The following is a 22746-nucleotide window of genomic DNA, read 5'->3' on the forward strand; positions in this document are numbered from 1 at the left end:
CCTTTTTTCTGATTTTTCCTCCTGGATTTTTTGGCACCTGCAGTTTCCTAGGGCCTGGATGAGGACAGCACTTACTGGACTTTGCCTTTTTTGTGGATGATTTTCTGCCCGCAGCGGAAGGTGACGTTCCTGCCCTCAGACACTGTCTTGGTTTTGGTCCTTGGAGGGGGCAGAGTGGGGGGCACCGTTGGAAATGGGAATTCTGTGCAGGGAGAGGAGGAAATGGCAGCAGTGAAGGAGCTTTATCCCCCCAAAACCCTTTCAGAAAATCACAATTTAAGGAGCTTTAAAAGTATAAATTGAAAAGCGCCTCCTCTTCCTGAGCGGTTCTTGGGTGGACAGAGAACACGATTGATGTGCAAAGATAAAAATTTTGTGGTGTAATAAAAATCATCTTGTCCCTTGCACAGCTGTGGAAGAGGATGTGAACAGTCCAGTGTATGGAATATCTGGGAATATCTGGGTTTGTAATTATCCAATTGCACCTTTCATTATGTGGCCCCAAAAAACCCCAAAACCCCCTGTGCTGAAGATGCAGTGGTTATCCGGGACATCCTAAGGAATATTTTTTATTCCATTTTTTATTCTTTTTCTTATTCCAGCATTTTTTATCTGAACTCAATTTATCTGCCACAGCTGCAGCAACTTGCCCTGCATTAGCTCCTTACCTGGACCCATGAGCTGGGGCTGGAGAAGGTGATTAACACCCTGTACTAATCACCTTTCTGTCCTGTGCTGTGCTGGGGCTGTTTCTGTCCTGTTTCTGCCCCATCCCTGCAGCCCCCCTCTCTCTGCCTTGCTATTCCCTGCCTCAGCTGAAGAGAGGAATTAAATTCCAGAGAGGAATTTCATGTTCCACCCCAGAAATGCTGGATTATTCCTCATTCCAGGCCTGGATCTGCACTCAGATGTACAAAACTCCATCCCTGTTGTGCTGCTTGGAGCTGGATCCTTTGTGTCACTGATCCCTGGTACGAAATGAAGATTTTGCCTGTCCCAGCCCCACTTTCACCTCCTCCCTTTGCACTTTTCCCTCTTCCCTGTGCACTTTTACCCCCTCCCTGTGCACTTTTACCTCCTACCTGTCACTTTAACCCCCTCCCTGTGCATTTTTCCCTCTCCCTGTGCACTTTTCCCTCCTCCCTTTGCACTTTTCCCTCTTCCCTTTGCACTTTTCCCTCTTCCCTTTGCACTTTTCCCTCTTCCCTGTGCACTTTTATCCCCTCTCTGTGCACTTTGCGCTTTTACCCCCTCTCTGTGCACTTTTACCTCCTCCCTGTGCATTTTTCCCTCTCCCTTTGCACTTTTCCCCCCTCCCTGTGCACTTTTCCCCCCTCCCTGTGCATTTTACTCCCTCCCTGTGCATTTTTACCCCCTCCCTGTGCACTTTTCCCTCTTCCTGTGCACTTTTCCCTCCTCCCTGTGTATTTTCCCCTCTCCCTGTGTATTTTCCCCCCTCTGTGTATTTTCCCCTCCCTGTGTATTCCCCCCCCCGTGCATTTTCCCTCTCCCTGTGCATTTTCCCTCTCCCTTTGCACTTTTCCCTCCTCCCTGTGCATTTTCCCCCGTCCCTGTGCATTTCCCCCTCTCCCTGTGCATTTTCCCCCGTCCCTGTGTATTTTTCCCTCCTCCCTGTGCATTTCCCCCCCTCCCTGTGCATTTTCCCCCCTCCCTGTGCATTTCCCCCCCTCCCTGTGCATTTCCCCCCCTCCCCAGCCCCAGGGCAGCCCCGGTACCGTAGCAGAAGTCGCAGGTGGCCGGGCAGTGCTTCTTCATCAGCTTCCTGCGCTCCTCACAGAATCCCCTCCTCGCCCACGCCGGGCACATGAACACCCTGTCCTTGCAGCCTGGAGCGGAGCAGAGGAGCTGTCAGGGAGGCTGAACAACGAGCTGGAGGTGAAATGTGAGAAGGGACCAGGAGGAGCTGGGATGGGGAGGGCTCCAAAGCAGGAGCGACACCACAATCCACAGAGAAAAGCAAGGCACAGCGATTCCCCATGAGAGGAAAGGTGGGTTTGTCTTTCCAAACCAGCTGCTGGTGGATAAAAAACCAGCTCTGGGGGATAAAAGAAACAATGGGAGGGATTCCACTCATTGATGAATGGAAAGAGATATTTGCTTTTAGAAATAAGCTTTAGGTCTGCTGATAAATGAAATTAGACATTGAGAGATGAAAAAAACAATTCTAAATTCTATAAGAATTAAAAATGAAAAGGGAGGGTCATACATTAGAGGGAAATCTTTGGTATCAGGAAGTCTGAACCTCTCAAGTACCTCAGAAATGGGGAAAAACCCCTAAATTCCATAAGAATTAAAAATTAAAGGGAGGGTCATACATTAGAAGGAATCTTTGGTATCAGGTGTATCAGGCTTGAACCTCTCAGGTACCTCAGAAATGGGGACAGAGAGAAGGGAAATGTGGCTGGAAATTGGGATAAAAAGGAGGCTGCATCCTCCAAAAATTTTAGAGATCCCAGGGGATGCCCCATGGCCTCTCCCTTTATTGGAATAAAGTACAAGGGCTCCTCTGTCTCCTTTTTGGACATAAACCTCTGGTGTTTGTGGCTCAATTTTCCTAACACCAAGAATGTTCCTGAGATTCACATTCTCTGAACCTCAGAGAAAGGAAAAACAATTCTTAGCATTTGCTGTGGCTGTGTTTGTGCCAAAGCAGAATGCAGTGTGGAGATTGTTCACCCACAGTGATGGAGTTTTGTTCCTTGGCCTGTCAGGACCAGGTGTGTGTGTGTGTGTGTGTGTGGGGACTGCTGGGTGACAGCCACAAGATTCTGGGCAGTTGAGTGCTTGGCAGATTGAGTTTAGATGTAATGTAATATAATATAGAATAATAAAGTCATTAATCAGCTTTCTGATATCCATGGACTCCTCCCCACCATTTCAATACCCACGATACAGGAGCCCGGGCTGGGATGTGACACCACCACTGCTCCACAGCACCCAGCTGGCACCTGAGGCAAAAAGGGCAGGGATGGAGGGGGTGTCTCACCGTAGAGCCTGTGGATCCCCCACACCTCATCCTGGGAAATGCTCTTCCTGCCCGTCAGGGTGGCGTTGATGTGCATGAGCGCGCTGGGGTTCAGCGAGTGCATGAGGCCCAGGGCGTGTCCGATCTCGTGGGCAGCCACGTGCACCAGGTCCGTCAGCCACACCCCTGGGGAGAGGAAACCACCTGGGACTGGGCTGCACTGCAGCTTTGGCAGCAGCTCTGCCTGCTCTGGAACCAGAGGAAAGGCTTGGATGCCTCGGCTTTAGCTTTCCTGTTGTTCGGGTTCTGTACTGATGCCTCACTCAGGTTTTGGCTTTGCTATTTTCCAGATTCTGTGCTGATGCCTCAGGTTTTGGATTTTCTGTTTTCCAGATTCTGTGCTGATGCCTCAGGTTTTGGATTTTCTGTTTTTCAGGTTCTGAGCTGCTTTAGTGTGTGGGTCTGGGTTTTACATTATAGGATGGTGAGCTCTGTGCACAGAGCAGGGAGACAAAACAATTCCTTCTTTAGATATAACTTAGAGATATAACTTTATATATTTATATAAAGTTTATATATTGTATAAATATATAAAGATATAATATATATATATATATATAATATTATATAAAGATTTATATATTGGGCCCAGAGGTTGGACCCAAAAACTGAGCAGTGACTCCCCACAATGATGGCACTGATGAACAACCTGTGCTCAAATTGATGCCTCAGGTTTTGGCTTTGCTATTTTCCAGATTCTGTGCTGATGCCTCAGGTTTTGGATTTTCTGTTTTCCAGATTCTGTGCTGATGCCTCAGGTTTTGGATTTTCTGTTTTTCAGGTTCTGAGCTGCTTTAGTGTGTGGGTCTGGGTTTTACATTATAGGATGGTGAGCTCTGTGCACAGAGCAGGGAGACAAAACAATTCCTTCTTTAGATATAACTTAGAGATATAACTTTATATATTTATATAAAGTTTATATATTGTATAAATATATAAAGATATAATATATATATATATATATAATATTATATAAAGATTTATATATTGGGCCCAGAGGTTGGACCCAAAAACTGAGCAGTGACTCCCCACAATGATGGCACTGATGAACAACCTGTGCTCAAATTGATGCCTCAGGTTTTGGCTTTGCTATTTTCCAGATTCTGTGCTGATGCCTCAGGTTTTAGATTTTCTATTTTTCTCATTCTGTGCTGATGCCTCAGGTTTTAGATTTTCTGTTTTTCAGGTTCTGAGCTGCTTTAGTTTGTGGGTCTGGGTTCACATTATGGGATGGTGAGCTCTGTGCACAGAGCAGGGAGACAAAACAATTCCTGCTCCAGCTGGGGACCAAGGACAAATGATCCAAATCTCAGCCCAGGAGCACAAACCCCGTGGGCTGGAGAGAGAAAAACAAGCAGGGTGGGACTTCACAAGCTGAACATTATGAATTATGAATGAATTATGAATAATTGGACAATTAACTCCAATATGCAAATGGAGCAGAACTTGTAAAAGTGACAGACCCCAAGAGCGGTCGAGCATTTTGGGACCATTTTGGTTCATCTTGGGTGTAGCCCTGGCCAGGCCCAAGGTGGATCCATTGAGGCCTTTTAATAAATCCCTGCTTTATTCTTTAACTCTGTCCAGCCCCTGTTCCAGCTCAGCCTTCCCAAGGCATCAATTTCAGCACTAGAATGGGCAACACTGCCCCAGGTTCAGCTCCTCTGTGTCTCCTTGGGCCCAAATCCAGGCAATGATTTCCATGTGGTTCTAATTCCCAGAGCAGTGCCAGGCTCCAGGAGAGCTGCTCTGGGCAGCAATGTTTGACCCACTGACCCTCCTCAGCTTCCTGCTCTCTGCTCCCACAGCCCTGAGCTGCAGAAACGGGCTTGGGAAGATTCCAGGCTGAAAGAGGCTCTTGTTTGACCTCCCCAGCCTGGAGTCCAACTCGAGCCTCTTGGCAGCACCCAGCACGTGGATTTTAACTGATGGATGAGGCTGAACTATCCAATAATTTCACTAATTCCAATCATTTCAGCGAGAGATGGAATTTCCACCACTCAGCTGGGGCTCAGGGCAGAGGAACAACAACTTCCAACCTCACACACAATAAAACCCCAACTATTCCTTATTGTCACTTTCTCAGCTCAGGCAAATCCCAGGCTAAAACCCAAACCCCAGCTATTCCACGCTCTCCCTGTGCTCACCTTTCTTCCAGCTGAACCTGGTGTTGCCCAGGATCCAATACTCGTGGTCATCAAAGTGGATTTCCCCATGGGGAGGGAAGAAGGCGTGGGCCAGTTCCCCCGTGGTGCCATCGAAGCAGTGGTGGGTCAGGGACTCCAGGCAGTCCGTGTGGTTGATGGAGTAGAAACCTGGGGGGAAAAGCAGCAGCCTGAGGGTTTTCTGTGCCCCTGGGGGTCAGGGGAGGCAGGGAAATTCTCAAAAAAGTTCTCAAAAAGTTCTCAAAACACTTCGTCCACTTCTTGGACGTAGCACTGTAGCACTCACCACCTTAAAACTGACCTTAAAGACTGACAATCCCATCTGAGTACATCAATTAAAAAAAAAAAATAAAAATTAGTGCTCCCAAAAAATTAGTCAAAAAAAACAATTGCAGAAAAATGACAGCAAACCAACAACCAATCCCTAAAATTCCCCACCAAAAAATCTGTCATCCACAGAAATGTCATCAAAAATGTCATCCACAAAAAATGTCTCTCACAAAAAATGAGAACATGAGAAAATGTGGACTCTTGTTCTGTGGCTTTCCCCACCTGTACATTCTTATTCTCCCATGGCTTTCCTCACCTGTAGATTCTTACTCTCATTCTCCTGTGGCTTTCCTCACCTGTGGATTCTTATTCTTATTCTTATTCTTATTCTTATTCTTATTCTTATTCTTATTCTTATTCTTATTCTTATTCTTATTGTTTATTCTTATTCTCATTCTTTCTTATTCTTATTCTTATTCTTATTCTCATTCTCCTGTGGCTTTCCCAGCAGCAGAATCTGAGGGTTCATTCTTGGCAAATGCCTGAAGCTTCACAAGAGGTGTTAACTGTGACATTAATATTTCCTTGAGCAGACAAAATCACTTTTTCTTTGCCTGGCTAAAGGCAAAGGACACCCCAAAATCTACCCAAGAGCTCACTCAGCTCAGGAGGGCTCTCCTGCCTCCCAAACCCTGCGTTAGAGCCTGGAATTGCTGGAATCACCCCACCCTCAGCTCCCTGGCCCCGGGCAGGGCCCAGGGGGGCACTCACCGATTTTGAGGTCGCTGGGCAGGTGCCGGGGCACCTCCCTGAAGCTGAACGGGGACACCTCGCTCCACATGCGGAACGCGGCCGCCAGCCCCCGGCGCGTGGCCCTGGGGCTCAGGAGGTTCCTGGGGAAGGACAGGATCCTGCAGGACACACGGACACACACCCGGGGCTTTACCAGGGTGCAGTGGTGCATCGGGCCCCATGCTCTCAGAATATATATTATATTATATTATATTATATTATATTATATTATATTATATTGTATTGTATTGTATTGTATTGTATTGTATTGTATTGTATTGTATTGTATTGTATTGTATTGTATTATATAACAGGGACACACAGACACACACCCCGGGCTTTACCAGGGGCAGGGAGGAGCGCTGCACCGGCCTCCATGTTCCCAGAATATATATTATATTATATTATATTATATTATATTATATTATATTATATTATATTATATTATATTATATTATATTATATTATATTATATTATATTATATTATATTATATTATATTATATTATATTATATTATATTATATTATTATATCGTATCATATTATATCATATTATATCACATTATATCACATTATATTATTTTATATTTATATTATACAGCAGGGACACACAGCACACCTGGGGTGTTTATCAGGTGCCCCGTGGCAGGGAGGAATGATGAATCTGACTCCATGTTCTCCTGTGACTTTCCCCACCTGTGAATTCTCATTCTCTGTGGTTTTCCCCACCTGCTGCTGACCCCACAGGACCCCAGCAGCAGATTCTTACAAAAACCACAGGACCAAGACCCAAAGCCACTGGACAGAGCAGGAGAATATCCCAGGATGGTTTCAGACAGAGCAGGAGAATCCAGGCCCCAGGATGATTTTAGATAGAGCAGGAGAATGTCCCAGGATGATTTCAGATGGAGCAGGAGAAGGCCCCAGGATGATTTTAGATAGAGCAGGAGAAGGTCCCAGGATGATTTCAAACAGAGCAGGAGAATATCCCAGGATGGTTTCAGAGCAGGAGAAGGCCCCAGGATGGTTTCAGAGCAGGAGAAGGCCCCAGGATGGTTTCAGACAGAGCAGGAGAAGGCCCCAGGATGGTTTCAGACAGAGCAGGAGAAGGCCCCAGGATGGTTTCAGAGCAGGAGAAGGCCCCAGGATGGTTTCAGAGCAGGAGAAGGCCCCAGGATGGTTTCAGAGCAGGAGAAGGCCCCAGGATGGTTTCAGATGGAGCAGGAGAAGGCCCCAGGATGGTTTCAGAGCATGAGAAGGCCCCAGGATGGTTTCAGAGCAGGAGAAGGCCCCAGGATGGTTTCAGAGCAGGAGAAGGCCCCAGGATGGTTTCAGAGCAGGAGAAGGCCCCAGGATGGTTTGAGAGCAGGAGAAGGCCCCAGGATGGTTTCAGATAGAGCAGGAGAAGGCCCCAGGATGGTTTCAGAGCAGGAGAAGGCCCCAGGATGGTTTCAGAGCAGGAGAAGGCCCCAGGATGGTTTCAGAGCAGGAGAAGGCCCCAGGATGGTTTCGGGGCTGTCCCAGGCCTTACTTGTAGGTGAGGTTGAAGTGGTCCCACCGGAGGTGCCCGGGGGTCAGGGTGTAGCGCCGGCTGCGCTGGGCAGGGGCCGGGCTGGGCACAGCTGGGCCTGGCACATCTTCCTTAAAGACAAAACAGGAGATGGGAGACGCTCCAGGACACCCAGGACAGGCCATGCCTTAAGATTTAGCCTTTATATTTAATTTATTTAGCCTTTATTTCTCAAATGCTGCACTGCATGACTCTAAATTTCATGATAAAGTGTTAGCCAGTGTTTTCACGTTTTGTCAGACACAACAATTCCTCCAGGCCTGAGATCCAAGGACACCCCACAGCTTCAGGCTGTGAAAAGTATAAATAAAATTAAATTTCAGGGGGAGAATTGGGGTAAATGACTTCATTACCTGAAGCTGTAATTGGAGGGTTAACCCCTGATATGTAAATGGACCAAATTTTAATTGTGGGAAAAACCTGTGACAAAACATCCCAAACCAGCCCTGCATCATCCCAAACCACCCACCCTGGGCTGGAAACCCAGAGGTTTCTGAAAACTCTCAGAGGTTTTTCACTGCCCAAGGGGCACCTCTTGAAGGACTTGAATAAATCCCAATTTATTCTCTTAAAGCCTCTGTTCTAGGGGGCTTCAGAGGGCAGAATAAAAACCTCCATGGAGCAGAACCTGGGGCTGGGAGCAGCTCTGGCTCTACCTGAGGGGTATGCAAGGGATGAGACCAGCCCTGCATCACCCCAAAGCATCCCAAAACATCCCAAACCAGCCCAAAACATCCCAAACCAGCCCAAACCAGCCCAGATCAGTCCTGCATCACCCCAAAACATCCCAAACCAGCTCTGCATCATCCCAAAACATCCCAAACCAGCCCAAAACATCCCAGATCAGCCCAAAACATCCCAGATCAGCCCTGCATCACCCCAGAACATCCCAAACCAGCCCAAACCAGCCCAAAACATCCCAGATCAGCCCAAACCAGCCCAAAACATCCCAAAACATCCTAAACCAGCCCAAACCAGCCCAAAACATCCCAAAACATCCCTGCATCATCCCAAAACATCCAAGATCAGCCCAAACCATCCCAAAACTTCCCAAACCAGCCCAAACCAGCTCTGCATCATCCCAAAACATCCCAAACCAGCCCAAACCATCCCAAACCAGCCCAAAACATCCCAAACCATCCCCTCTCCTTCTTGGAGAGCAGGAATGAGCCCTCAGGAGGCTCCTGGCCACAGCAAGTGCTGCAGCTCTGCCTGGAAAGTTCTCATTTCCTCCATCACTGCCCAGCTGTAAATCTGAGAAATGACTGAAACAGGGAACTCTTTGTGCAGGGAGCTCTTTCAGAGAGCTCTGAAATGCCCTCAAAGCCAAGAGAAGCCCTGGAAAGCCTGGAGTGCCTTTAAAGCATGGAACAGCCCAAGGGCTCCTGGAATTGTGTGTGACACGCCTGGCTCCAGCTGGAAAAGCCTTTTAGACCCTGGAGGGAAATGAATGGGACCCAACGTGGGGTTCTGGGAAGTTTTCCAGCTCTGTCTCCCCTTTTTTGGGCTAAAACGTTGAAAATTGGGCTCCAGAGGCACCAAGGCAGTGGCCAAACCACATCCCTGGTGTCACCTGGGCCTGAAGAGCACAGGAACTTTCCATGGCTTGAAAGGCTGGAAAACTTCTGCCCATGGCTGACAGCCCCATTTCCCTCTCTTCTGACCACATCTCAGCATTTTTCTCTCCTCCAAGGAGAAATTTCAGATTTTCCTGCAGCTGAGACCAGCAGCAGCTTTGTGAGGACAGTTCTTTTGTGAAAATATTATATATTTTATATATATATTCTATACATTAATATATTAATATATAACTATTCTACATTTTATATTTCATATTTTAGATTTATATTACATATATTATAGATTGCATATTATATATTTTATATATTATAGATCATACATTATAGATTATATACTATATACATTATATACAATGTAATAGGTAATATATATTCTATTACATACATTATACATATAATAGATAATATATAATATGTATTAGCTATTATATATATTTTATAAAAGATATTCTATATTATAATATCGAATATAGAATAAATTGTACTATATTTATATAATATATAATACATTATATAAAAACATGATAAATAAACATGATATATAAACATGATATATTATATATTATATTTTATATATTATATATTATATATTATATATTATATATTATATATTATATATTATATATTGATGAGTTATATTTTATATTTAATGAAAATAATTAAATTCCAGCACAGGGGGAACCCTGAGCTCTCCCAGCCCCCTGGGCACCAGCAGAGAACAATTCCAGCCAGGAAGATCCTGCTGGCTCCTCCTGCTGCAGGGAAAACTGCAGCCCCAGGGGAGAAAAATGACTTTATTTTCTATAACTACTGAGAATAAAAGCTTCAAGCCATTAGGGCTGAACAAACAAAGGGAAAAAATTAAAATAATGTGTGACTTCTGCTTGAAATCCAAAGCAGAGCATCAATCACTGCTGGATCAAAGGAGCTGCAGGGCTGAGCCCAACCCTCCTGCCCGGGCTCTGCTCTCTTTAAATTAAAACACCAGACATTAAAACATTTATCTGTTTGTACACTTATCTATTTAGATCTGTTTGTCCACAGACCTATTGAGATCTATTTATTAGTTTAATTAGACATTTAGACATTTATCTAGTTAGATCTTTATCTACTTTGATCTATTTGTCTCTATATCGAGATCTATTTATCTATTTAGATTAGACAGTCAGACATTTATCTGTTTAGGTACTTATCTATTTAGGTTTGTTTAGATCTATTTGTCTATAGATCTATTGAGATCTATTTATCTATTTAGATCATTATCTATTTAGATCTATTTGTACCTATTGAAGTCTATTTACATCTATTTGTCTATAGATCTATTGAGATCTATTTATCTATTAAGATATTTATCTATTAAGATCTATTTTGAGATCTATTCAGTTCTGTTTAGATCTATTTGTCTATAGATCTATCGAGATCTATTTATTTAGATAATTATCTATTTAGATCTATTTGTACCTATTTAAGTCTGTTTAGATCTATTTGTCTATAGATCTATTTAGATCTATTTATTTAGATAATTATCTATTTAGATCTATTTGTACTTATTTAAGTCTGTTTAGATCTATTTGTCTATAGATCTATCGAGATCTATTTATCTATTTAGATCATTATCTATTTAGATCTATTTCTATCTATTTAAGTCTGTTTAGATCTATTTGTCTATAGATCTATAGATCTATTTAGATATATTTATCTATAGAGCTATTAGACACATTTATCCATTTAGATTAGATATTTATCTATTTAGACATTCAGACATTTAGGTTCCAGCCTCTATCCAGAGCACACCTGCACCTCTCTTGGACACCCCCCTCCCCTCCCAGGCATCTGAGGCTCAGATCCCTCCTCCTCCTCCTCCTCCTCCTCCTGCTCCTCACCTGAATTTCCTGAACTGCAGCTCCGGCTGGAAATTCCACAGCTCCCAGCAAAGCCAGCACAGGGACCAGACACAAAAACCCCAGCGTGGTCCTGCAGCCCCTGCTCCTCTTCTGCTCCAGGCCCAGGGAGCTTCTCCTCCTGCCTGCAGGGAGCTGCTCGGCCCGGGCCATGTCCTTCTCCAGGGCTTTCTGGAGGATTTGGTGTTTTTTTTTTTGGGACAGGCACTCAAGACATTCCCTGCACTGAAAGCATCTGTGATCCTTGAGCTCGCATTTGTGAGCGGCCCTGCAGCTGCTGCCAGAGCTGTGCACAACCAGAGGAGTTTCAAAAAGCCCTAAAAAAAAGAAAAAAAAAAAAAAGGAAAAAAAAAGGAAGAAAAAGATTTTTTTAAAAGGAAAAAAAAAGAAAAAAAGCAGACTTTACATTAAGCCTCTTTGCAATGTGCCAAAGATTCTCTCAGGCTCTGCCAAGTGGGATCGTGTTACTGCAGCTGAAATTTGGGCTGGCCCAGGAGCAGCAGCAAAGTGAAACAAGCTGGGGTTGGACGTGAACTCTTCTCTTTAACTCTGTGAGCAACACAGGGCAAATCTGCAGTTGTCAGCTTCGTGGAATGAGAAAAAAACCTCAAATAAAACCGGGGGAGAGGGCAGCAAGAGGAATCCAGAGGAATCAGCCCCTTGGAATGTGTCACTGGGGATGCTCCACGTCATTTGTCACAGCTGCCCCGGGTGAAAAACGAGAGCAGGCTGGGCTCTCTCTGCTGGGAAACTGCTCGGGGAGATGAGAAACTCCCACAGAAATAAACAGCAGCCCCTCGTGCAGGAAACCTGGCTGGGAGCTGCAGTTTCTGCTGGGTTCGGGTCCCAAAGAGGCTTGGAGGGTTTGCCTGGGAGGTTCTTTGAGGCATCTCCAAATCCGTTCAGGGCTTTTAGGAAAAGCTCACTCAGAAATTCTCTGGTTTTCAGAGAGAGTTGAAAAAGCTCACTGAGAAATTTTAAGGTTTTCAGAGACAGCTGAAAAAATCTCACTCAGAAATTCTCAGGTTTTCAGAGAGAATTGAAAAATCTCACTCAGAAATTCTCAGGTTTTCAGGGAGAGTTGAAAAAGCTCACTCAGAAATTCTCAGGTTTTCAGAAAGAGTTGAAAAATCTCACTCAGAAATTCTCAGGTTTTCAGGGAGAGTTGAAAAATCTCACTCAGAAATTCTCAGGTTTTCAGGGAGAGTTGAAAAATCTCACTCAGAAATTCTCAGGTTTTCACAGACAGCTGAAAAATCTCACTCAGAAATTCTCAGGTTTTCACAGACAGCTGCACTTTTCTGTCTCATCCTGAGGTGGGGTGAACTCAGCCCCAGTTCTGCCCTCTCAGAGGAAAAGGAATTCTGCAGGAATTCTCCCCAGTTCCACCAGCGAATGCCAGGGAGGGGGAAGGTCATGTAAAAATCCCTTGGGGGCATCTGAGGCACTCGAAGGGTTTCAGAAAAGCCCTGTAATTTTAATAATGAAAAAGGCTTGAATTGGAATTTTTTCCACCCTAGTTCATAATCAAGCCTGCAATGTTTTATTAGTTTCATATATTTTCAGTCTCAAACTGGCCTGGAGCTGTCAAACAGCTCAGAGGAAATAAGGCCAGGGAGTCTGGGTGTGCAATTCCATGAACATTTTCAATTCTTACCAAGACAAACCACCACAAAAATCCAAAAACCACCAAGAAATCCAACAGGAAAAGGGCAGAGAAGTGCAGCAGTGGCTCAGACCCCAGGAAAAGGACAGGATAAGGAGGGGCAGGCAAGGAAAGAAGGGACAGAATTACAGAGGGGAGGAAGAGCAGAATCCAGGGTCCCGAGCTCTCCCTCCTGTGGAATTGGCTGCCCTCAGCTGCTTTCCAGGGACGGTTCCTCCTTCCCCAGCAGCGCTGCCTGTGCATGGCTCTGCACAAATCCTGCATTTGGAGCTCCACAGGTGCACGTTCAGCCCTGTTGGTGGCTTGAGCTGCAATCACAGCCAAGGGGGAAACTCAACTGAGCCCTGCCTGAGTTCTCGGTTTCTTTTAGAGCCTGCAGAGAACAGGAAAATGCTGATGGAGAGGGGAATCTTGAAGGAAAAACTTGCCTTGAAATGGGGTTCCAGACCTCCAGCCAAGAGCTCTTCTCCAGCAAGGCAGCACTGGCTTGAAAGAAAAATATTGTTATCAACCCCAGAGCTGGAAGAACATTGAGTTTCAGTCCCAGCTTCAAGGGCCTCTCCCAGAGCCAGGAGGACTCAGCAGAGCTGGAGGGAGATTTCAGTTCACGCACTGCACACCCTGGAGCAGCCCAGGCCAGTTTAATCCTGACCTGGGGCAGTTTAATCCTGACCCGGGGCAGTTTAATCCAAATTTAGGGCAGTTTAATCCTGACCCGGGGCAGTTTAATCCAAATTTAGGGCAGTTTAATCCTGACCTGGGGCAGTTTAATCCTGACCCAGGGCAGTTTAATCCTGACCTGGGGCAGTTTAATCCAAATTTAGGGCAGTTTAATCCTGACCTGGGGCAGTTTAATCCCAATTTAGGGCAGTTTAATCCTGACCCAGGGCAGTTTAATCCCGACCTAGGGCAGGGCTTTATCCTGCACCTTGGACAGGCAGGATTAAACTGGGTCTATAAACCAGCACTGAGCAGGTGAGATTTGCCCAAGGTCCATGTGGAATCTGGCAGGACCTGAAACCCTCCAGGAACCCCCTCAGTGCCTCATTTTCGTGGCACTCGCTCATTTTTGTGAAGAGCCCAAATTTTAAGCAGAGACTGGGGGCTCACACAAGCAGAGCCTGAAGGGAGCAAGAATTCCCTTCCTAAAGTAAAAGTTTGTGTGGAATCCACCTCAGCACAGCTGAGGGAGCGCACAGAGCTTCAGCAAAGTGCATTTTTAGGACCTCAGTGTTCCTGAATGCTTCTCCATGCAGCCACCGAGGGCCAGCAGAGCCAAGGAAAGTTCTGTGACTTTTCCATGAGTCACAGGCGGTTCTGAATGGGAAGAGGCCGTGCTGCACATGATCTGTTCTATCCTGTGCTGCCTGAATGGGAACCTGGGCCTGCAGAGCTGATTCAAAACCCCTGGGACGTTCCAGGATCCTGCCAGGTTATCCTGGGGGGATCAGAAGGGTGAGCAGGAAAGCACTCTGCTCTCTCTGCCCACTGTGCCCATCCACAGGGAAATTCAGCACCTCCAACCCCACCAAACCCTGGCTGCGGGGAGCTTGCAGAATTATTCCAGTTCAAGCCAAATATTTGCTGAGAAACCAGCTGAGCACTGAGGCCAAGACAAACCTCAGCTTTTAGGGCAATGAGAGTCAGCTGAGGAGAGGATCCAGGACTGCTGAGGGAGCCTCAGGAAAGCCTTGCTGAGCCCTGCTGGTGAAACCCCTGCTCCTCTGGAGCCACCAGGGCACAGAACCCTGGGGGCCCTGCTGGGGATGCTCCCACACCTCCCCAGGCTCAGCTGCAGAGGCCCTGGGGTGCAGATATTTGGGTTGGAGATGTCAGACCCCAGGACATTCCTCTGGCTGCCCTGCAGGGCTCCAGCCCCTGCCCAGGGGCTCAGAGAGACCCTGGCACAGATACCAACACCCCTGTGCTTTGATTCAGCCCTTGGAAAAAAACAATCACCAACCTTTATATGGAGAATTGCAAGTCAAGAAGGTTTAAGTAGAATAATAGTTTGTCATGGGGTGGAAAATAGATTTTTGAGGTTTTTAGAATGGGGGCGCTCAGGGTCCCAAGATGGAAGATCTGCAAGCCACGGAAGTTTAAGGAGAATGAGAGTGAATTTATCACAGGGTGAAAAAATCGATTTTTGGGGTTTTTAGAATGGGGGTTCAGGGGGTAAGATGGAGGAATCGGGCATGTCCAACCTTTCTCCTTCTTCTTCTTGGCCTCCATCTTCTGGGTGATATTGGCACTTTTGGGTTGGTTTAGAGTAGAAGCTCACTGTCTAATGTAGATGATAGATATTGGGAAGGAATTGTAAATATTGTACATGTATTTTTTAGTATAAAAAGATAACACCAGAGTGCCTCAACCCGACCTCTGGGTCCATGGCACAGGAATCAGGAAAATTTCCCTCAAAAACCCCTTAGAGATTTCACCCTTCAGCTCCCAACTCCACCTGGAAGCCTCTCTCCCACTCTCACAGATTAAAAAAACCCAAAATCTATCGAAACTGCAACAAACTCAAGTGAATATCTGGATAAATGTTATCTCTAGAAGTTGAGAAGTGGTGAAATAACTTTCTGAATAAACCACAGGGTTATAAATAATCAATATTCCCATAATCACCACACACTCCGCACAACTTGGGGGGACAAGAAAATAAAACCAACAAGCCCAGCTTGGGGGGAAAAGAAAATAAAACCAACAACTCCAGCTTGGGGGGAAAAGAAAATAAATGAACAACTCAACATTCCTGCAGGGTTCCTGTGGGAATGGCACTGAAAAATGGGATTTTTTCTGTGGGTTATGGGCTAAAAAAAGGGTTTTGTGTGCTGGATGCTCCCCAGGGAGGGGAGGACAGGAATGTTTGGGGCCTAATAAAGAGAATTTTGCCCTTTTTTACCCTGCAGCCCCTCGTGATCAGCATCTGCTGATGTTCCTAGAAAAATCCATGCTCTGATGAGTAACAAATGAGCTGAAAGCAGCTCCAGCTGGCACAGCAAGAGGAATATTTTGCTCCACTGTCAGTCTGAGCTGCTGCTCACAGAAATGCTGGCCCAGGCAGGACCTGAGAGCAGAAATTTGGGGTGGAATCAGGGAAAAATGTTTCCCAAAACACAGATAACAAAGTGAATCCACAGTAAACTAAGAACTGCTCCCCTGGGTGGGGATTTTTTTTTGTTGCTCTCTGGTGGGATGTATTAATAATTATAAATTATAAATATTAATAATATATTGTTATAGTACATGTTATATTATACTATAAATACAGTATACATATAATATATTATTATATTATATTATATTATTATATTATATTAATGTATTTTATATATTATAATATTATATATAATATTATAATGAATCATTAATTAATACTATTAATTAAGATAAATTATAAAGATTAATAATTGATGTATTATAATGTAATATAATTTTAATATAATCTATACAGTACAAACGAATTTAATAATATATATTATATATATTACATATATTTATAATATATAGAATTATATTTAATTATAATTATATATTATACTATAATTATAATAAAATATAATCGAAATAATATTATTAATTTAGTATTAATAATTCATTTGTGGGTGGAAAAGTCCTCTTGGAACAGCACAGATTAGTGGGACCATAAAGGACCAAAAACCAGCAAAAAATCCAAAACCCAACCAGAAATCAAAAAAAACCCAGCAAGAAATCAAAAAACAGCAGGAAATCCAAAAAGCAGCAAAAAATCCAAAACCCAACAAGAAATCCAACAGTAAAAAGGTCGAAAAGGGCAAAAAAAGGATGAAGTTGGCTCAGATTTGTATTTTTGAGCACTTTTGTTTACTCCAGCAAAGATTTTGGGGAAATTTCTGGATTATTCCAAAGGGATTCCCATCAGTTTGGATTTCTAGGAGATCCTGAGAAACTTTTTACACCAAAGGTGATTCTGAAATTCAGCTTTAGCTTGTTTGGGTGTTAAGTAGGAGCCAAACAAATAATTTAGGGGTTAAATCTGACCCATTTTCACCGATTTAAAAAAAATCTATTGAAACTGCAACAAACTCAAGTGAATATTTGGATAAATGTTATCTCTAGAAGTCAAGAACTGCTGAATTAACTTTCTGAATAAACCACAGGGTTATAAATAATCAACATTCCCACAACCACCACACGCTCTACACAGTTCCACATTTCTTTAGAAGATTTTCCACCTCTTTGCTAAGGAACAAAGGGAGTAGAGGAACACTGGAGATTTTGTTTTGTTTTGTTTAAATATTGCTTCCAATATGTAACAAACAGGAGGTTTGGGCACCCAGACAAACAGCCACACTTCCACCAAAATTCACTTTACAGGATGACTGAGTGGGGGATGATTCTTCACTCAGCTGGAAAACAATACAGCTACTGTTTGTACATTCATTTTTTAATGCTCAGGAAAATATATATTTTTATTTTATTAAGTTTTGCTGCAAAACAAAGAAACAAAAATGAAATCCCTTTTTATTTTTTTTTTCCCCCTCCTCCCCCTCATATCTTAATTATTACTATTTATTTTCTTTACACTTTGATTGGAGTATTGAACACCTGCCTTTGGCATTATGGATAGAAAGCTCAGGAGTCTCTGAACACACGGCTCTGCCAAAAAAAAATAAAATAAAATATGGAAGAAGAAGAAGAAGAAGAGTGTCACTTAGAGGTCAGAAATATTTGTTGTAACAGATTTTCTCCAATCAATCAGTGTTCACTACTTTTTCTCTAAGGCACACACTCTGTCTGTAGGACTCCTGAGCCCAGCTGTGCCCAGGGTGCAGAGGGGGCCCCTGGGGACATCCCCTCCTGTCCCTGTCCCTGTCCCTGACACCTCCGCTGGTGCCAGGGACCCCTCGGGAGCTGGGAGCACTCCTGGGTGCTTCTGGAACATTCCAGGGCCTGCTCAGCTCTGGAACATTCCAGGGCCTGCTCAGCTCTGGAACATTCCAGGGATTTGTTCAGCCCTGGAGCACTTCAGGGTCTGTTCAGCTCTGGAACATTCCAGGGATTTGTTCAGCCCTGGAGCACCCCAGAATCTGTTCAGTTCAGCTCTGGGACACCCCAGCATCTGTTCATGCTCAGCCCTGGAGCACCCCAGGATCTGTTCATGTTCAGCCTGGACACCCCAGGATCTGTTCATGCTCAGCCCAGCTCTGGAACATTCCAGGATCTGTTCATGCTCAGCCCTGGAGCACCCCAGGATCTGTTCATGCTCAGCCCTGGAGCACCCCAGGATCTGTTCATGCTCAGCCCAGCTCTGGGACACCCCAGGATCTGTTCATGTTCAGCCTGGACACCCCAGGATCTGTTCATGTTCAGCCTGGACACCCCAGGATCTGTTCATGCTCAGCTCTGGAACATTCCAGGATCTGTTCATGCTCAGCCCAGCTCTGCAGCGCTCGGTCCGGTGCTGGCGGTGGATGAGCAGCACAGGTGAGGGAGGGACACCCCAGAGGGGACTCCTCTTCCTCCTCCTCCTCCTCCTCCTCCTCCTCCTCCTCCCTCCTCCTCCCTCCTCCTCCCCTGGCACATCCCTCCTGTGCTTCCCTCCTTTTCCCACGGAGCCCAACCCCTGCAGAGGGCAGGGAGGGTGGGGAAGCACGGCAGGGCTGGGGCTGTGGAGGAGCAGCAGCCTCAGACAAGATGTGGATCCTCTCCAAAGAAGATGTGGATCCTCTCTGGGGCAGATGGGGCACAGGGAGAAGCAGCATCCTCGGGTGAAGATGTGGATCCTCTCCTGGGCAGATGGGGCACAGGCAGGAGCAGATCCTCAGACAAAGATGTGGATCCTCCCTCAGACAAAAGATGTGGATCCTCCCCTGGGTGGAGGGAGGAGCAGATCCTCAGAGGAGAATGTGGATCCTTTCCTGGACGGCCTGGAGGCAGATGGGGCACAGGGAGGAGCAGATCCTCCCTCAGATGAAGATGTGGATCCTCTCCTGGACAGATGGGGCACAGGAAGGAGCAGATCCTCCCTCACAAAAAGATGTGGATCCTCTCCTGGGCAGATGGGGCACAGGTGGGAGCAGACCCTCACACGAAGATGTGGATCCTCTCGCGGATGGCCTGGCGGCAGATGGGGCACAGGCAGGAGCAGATCCTCCCTCACACGAAGATGTGGATCCTCTCCTGGGCAGATGGGGCACAGGTGGGAGCAGATCCTCCCTCAGACAAAGATGTGGATCCTCTCCTGGGCAGATGGGGCACAGGGAGGAGCAGATCCTCCCTCACACGAAGATGTGGATCCTCTCCTGGGCAGATGGGGCACAGGAAGGAGCAGACCCTCACACGAAGATGTGGATCCTCTCCTGGGCAGCCTGGAGGCAGATGGGGCACAGGGAGGAGCAGATCCTCCCTCACACGAAGATGTGGATCCTCTCGCGGATGGCCTGGCGGCAGATGGGGCACAGGCAGGAGCAGACCCTCACACAAAGATGTGGATCCTCTCCTGGGTGGAGGGAGGAGCAGACCCTCAGACAAAGATGTGGATCCTCTCGCGGATGGCCTGGCGGCAGATGGGGCACAGGCAGGAGCAGATCCTCCCTCACACGAAGATGTGGATCCTCTCCTGGGCAGATGGGGCACAGGGAGGAGCAGATCCTCCCTCACACGAAGATGTGGATCCTCTCCTGGGCAGATGGGGCACAGGGAGGAGCAGATCCTCACTCAGATGAAGATGTGGATCCTCTCCTGGGCAGATGGGGCACAGGCAGGAGCAGACCCTCAGACAAAGATGTGGATCCTCTCGCGGATGGCCTGGCGGCAGATGGGGCACACGGTCAGCGCCGTGCTGCAGTCCGGGCAGGAGCCGTGCCCGCACTGGAACACCAGCTTGATCTGGTCGTCGATGCAGATGGGGCAGGTGATCCTCTCCTCCATCTGCCGGTAGCGGCTCTGCAGCTCCTCCATCAGCTTCCTCTGCTCCGTGCACTCCGAGCTGGGGCTGCACTCCACCTCCGTGCTGTCTGTGGGCAGAGCTCAGCCTTAATTAACTCATTAACCTCCTCCTCTGCCCCTCCCACTCACACCGCACTCAGCCTCGGCCAGGGATCAAATAAAAATCCCTGGGGTGATGCATTTTTTTCTACTTGCTCAGTGGTTTGTGTGTGTTTGGGTTTTTTAAAATCCTGCCTGAGATTCCTGCCTTGGTGCTCTGGAATACGCTGATCAATTTAAGTGCAAATATTCAAAGTTGGTTGTGATATTCTGCCCCACTAACCCAGGAATCCTTACAGGGATCCTTACTGTGTTCTCTCAGCCTCCTGGTCACACTTGGGACTCCAATTTCTGCCCAAGAAATGTCTAAGAAATGTGTGTTTGTCTTTCAGGACACACATGGTTAAACAAAAAGAAACCGTCTGAACACCTGTGTCGAGTTTTACACAAATGAAGCAGTTTTCATCTACATAAATAAAGAGTTTTACATAAATAAGAGTCATCTGGTTGATTTTGTGAAGTGAAAGAATCCCAAATCCTGCATAACTGGAGTTTGGGTAAATATTCTCAGGGCAGCTCTCACCGCTGATTTTCTGCTCCTGAATCACTGGTTTACACTGTGATTTACTGAATTACATCCCTACAGATGTCCCATTCCTAATTCTGGAATGAGCTGCACATCAGTGGTTCAAAAAGGGATTTCCAACCCAGTCCTTGGGGACAGGGAGCTTGTCAAAGGCAAGCACTGAAGACATCAGTGCCAGGGAAATCCTGCTGGTATTTCAGAGCCCTCGATGCTCCTCCTCCACTGGAAATTTGCCTGCAAATGTCCTCTTTGGAATTCCCATCCTTATTCTGCTGCCAGTCTGCAGCAAAGACAAAAGCTCCTGTCTAGTGTCAGGTCAAAGTGGAATTTTTGGCACGATGGGAGTTGCAAAGAGGAGCTCATGTCCAGTACCACGGGGCTGATTGCTGCTTTTTTTCACAAGGCTGACTCCAACCAAAGCCCACAGTGCTCAGTCACGAGCAGCAGGACATGCAGTTAAACCCTCACGTGCCCTGAGAGTGATCTCAGCCCTCAGAACCGCTCTGGGAAAGGTTTCAGGGGCAACTTGCATCAACCCCATGGCAAAATCAAACCTTGCTGACATCCCAGCTCCTCCTGACACTGGAAACGTGCACAGGAGATAAATCTGGGCTCAAAACATTTATTGAATTGCTCCAGCTCTAAGATTTCTGCATGCCAGCCCTGCACAGACACTGGTTTCTCAGCCAGGGGAGAAGCAAGGCTTGCACAAGCTGTGATTTTCTCTCCCTCATGAATTTTCATTGAAACCTGACTGCTTTCAGTACCCAAAATAAGCCAGGCCCAGGCAAAGCTCCCTTAAATGTCCTGTCCTGTCTATGCAGCTTGAGCTTGGCTTAGGACACCTGAGAAAATCGATTAAAATCCACTTATTTTTCCTCTCTAAAGGTGGATAATGCAACAGGCACACACACAAACAAAAAGCCAAAATAAATGAACTCCTGTTTGACTGAAAATCATTGCTGCCCCTGAAACCAGGCCTGTGCAGGACCCTCCCCACAGCCAGGACAGGCAGGACATACCTTGTTTCAGCTTTTTGGTTATTGTCACTTGACATTTGATGCACTTCTTCATCCTCCTGGAGCACTCTGCCACAAGGAGAGATGACAATTAAATATATATTATTTAAAATATACTATATAAATATGTAATATATGTTTTATATATATAATACAAAATATATAATATTATATATATATATGTATATAAAATATATTATAAATAAAAGAATAGGAGAAAGGATTTAATCAGAAGGCTTGCAAGAAAAGGAAAAGAATGATAATAAAAGCTCGTGACTCTCAGAGAGTCCAAGCCAGCTGGGCTGTGATTGGCCATTAATTAAAAACAACCACATGAGACCAATCAAAGATGCACCCGTTGCATTCCACAGCAGCATATTTATAATTATATATGTATAACTATATCATTCATATTATATTATATAAATATATATTATATAAATATATTATATAAATATATATTATATAAATAGGTATTTCCTATTATATATTTAAATAATATAAATATTATTTAAATATATAATAGGAAATACCTATTATATATTATATAATAGGTATTTCCTATTATATATTTTAATATATAATATATAATAGGATTATAATATTACATATTTAAATATAAAGATATAATATATAATAGGAAATACCTATTATATATTATATAATACCTATATAGAGAGATATTTACATTATACAAATAATATAGTATTATTATATATAATTTATAATTATATTAGGTAAATAATATAACCATTGTTAACATTTTGTTCCTGAGGCCTCTCAGCTTCTCAGGAGGAAATGATCCTAACAAAAAGATTTTTTCATCAAATGCTTCTGTGACAAAAAATAATGGTGGGAGGGGGAAAAATAAAAAACCCCATTGTGGACTCACCTTCACAGACGATGCTGTGCTGGCACGGGAAGAAATGGATGAGCAGGGCCAGCTCTGAGCAGACCAGGCACTCGGAGGGCACGGCCGCGCTGGCCACGCTGAGGTTGGTCACGGTGTTGGGCGTGGTGTGCACGCGGCGAAGGCTGCAGGTGACGCTGGAGCTGGCAGGGGACACCTGCTGGTCCCTGGAAATGGCAGAAATCTGAGCCACCAGCTCCCCCAGCCATGGGGATGTCGGATGGAGCCTGGTTCTGGCTCACAGGTGGGGGAACTACAAGGGCGTTTTA

General features: G+C 45.4%; 2 protein-coding genes across 10 annotated transcripts in view; both read right to left on the reverse strand.

Moving 5' to 3' along the window:
• Window positions 1-17040, reverse strand: part of MMP23B (matrix metallopeptidase 23B) — a 20229-nt gene extending 3189 nt beyond the window's left edge. Inside the window, exons 1-7 of the mRNA XM_071448775.1 lie at window positions 11307-17040; window positions 7805-7914; window positions 6253-6392; window positions 5194-5361; window positions 3008-3172; window positions 1737-1847; window positions 76-202 (exon numbers count right to left, since the gene is read on the reverse strand). Coding sequence (XP_071304876.1) covers window positions 76-202; window positions 1737-1847; window positions 3008-3172; window positions 5194-5361; window positions 6253-6392; window positions 7805-7914; window positions 11307-11477 — 992 coding nt within the window. The 5' untranslated portion in view covers window positions 11478-17040. The remainder of the gene's footprint in view (window positions 1-75; window positions 203-1736; window positions 1848-3007; window positions 3173-5193; window positions 5362-6252; window positions 6393-7804; window positions 7915-11306) is intronic.
• A 358-nt stretch (window positions 17041-17398) lies between these two features.
• The window catches only part of MIB2 (MIB E3 ubiquitin protein ligase 2), a 46190-nt gene continuing 40842 nt past the window's right edge, over window positions 17399-22746 (reverse strand). Inside the window, exons 17-22 of one of the 9 annotated variants that reach the window (XM_071448762.1) lie at window positions 22460-22644; window positions 21571-21636; window positions 19783-19991; window positions 19437-19531; window positions 18557-19174; window positions 17399-18524 (exon numbers count right to left, since the gene is read on the reverse strand). In XM_071448762.1, the coding sequence (XP_071304863.1) occupies window positions 19499-19531; window positions 19783-19991; window positions 21571-21636; window positions 22460-22644 (493 nt within the window). In that variant the 3' untranslated portion in view covers window positions 17399-18524; window positions 18557-19174; window positions 19437-19498. Of the gene's footprint in view, window positions 18525-18556; window positions 19992-21570; window positions 21637-22459; window positions 22645-22746 lie in introns of all 9 variants that reach the window. The other 8 variants (XM_071448761.1, XM_071448760.1, XM_071448758.1 and 5 more) reach the window with 8 other exon arrangements.

Source organism: Agelaius tricolor, unplaced genomic scaffold, assembly GCF_023055355.1.
Source record: "Agelaius tricolor isolate 1412-34295 unplaced genomic scaffold, bAgeTri1.0.p SCAF_28, whole genome shotgun sequence".
Taxonomy (NCBI): domain Eukaryota; kingdom Metazoa; phylum Chordata; class Aves; order Passeriformes; family Icteridae; genus Agelaius; species Agelaius tricolor.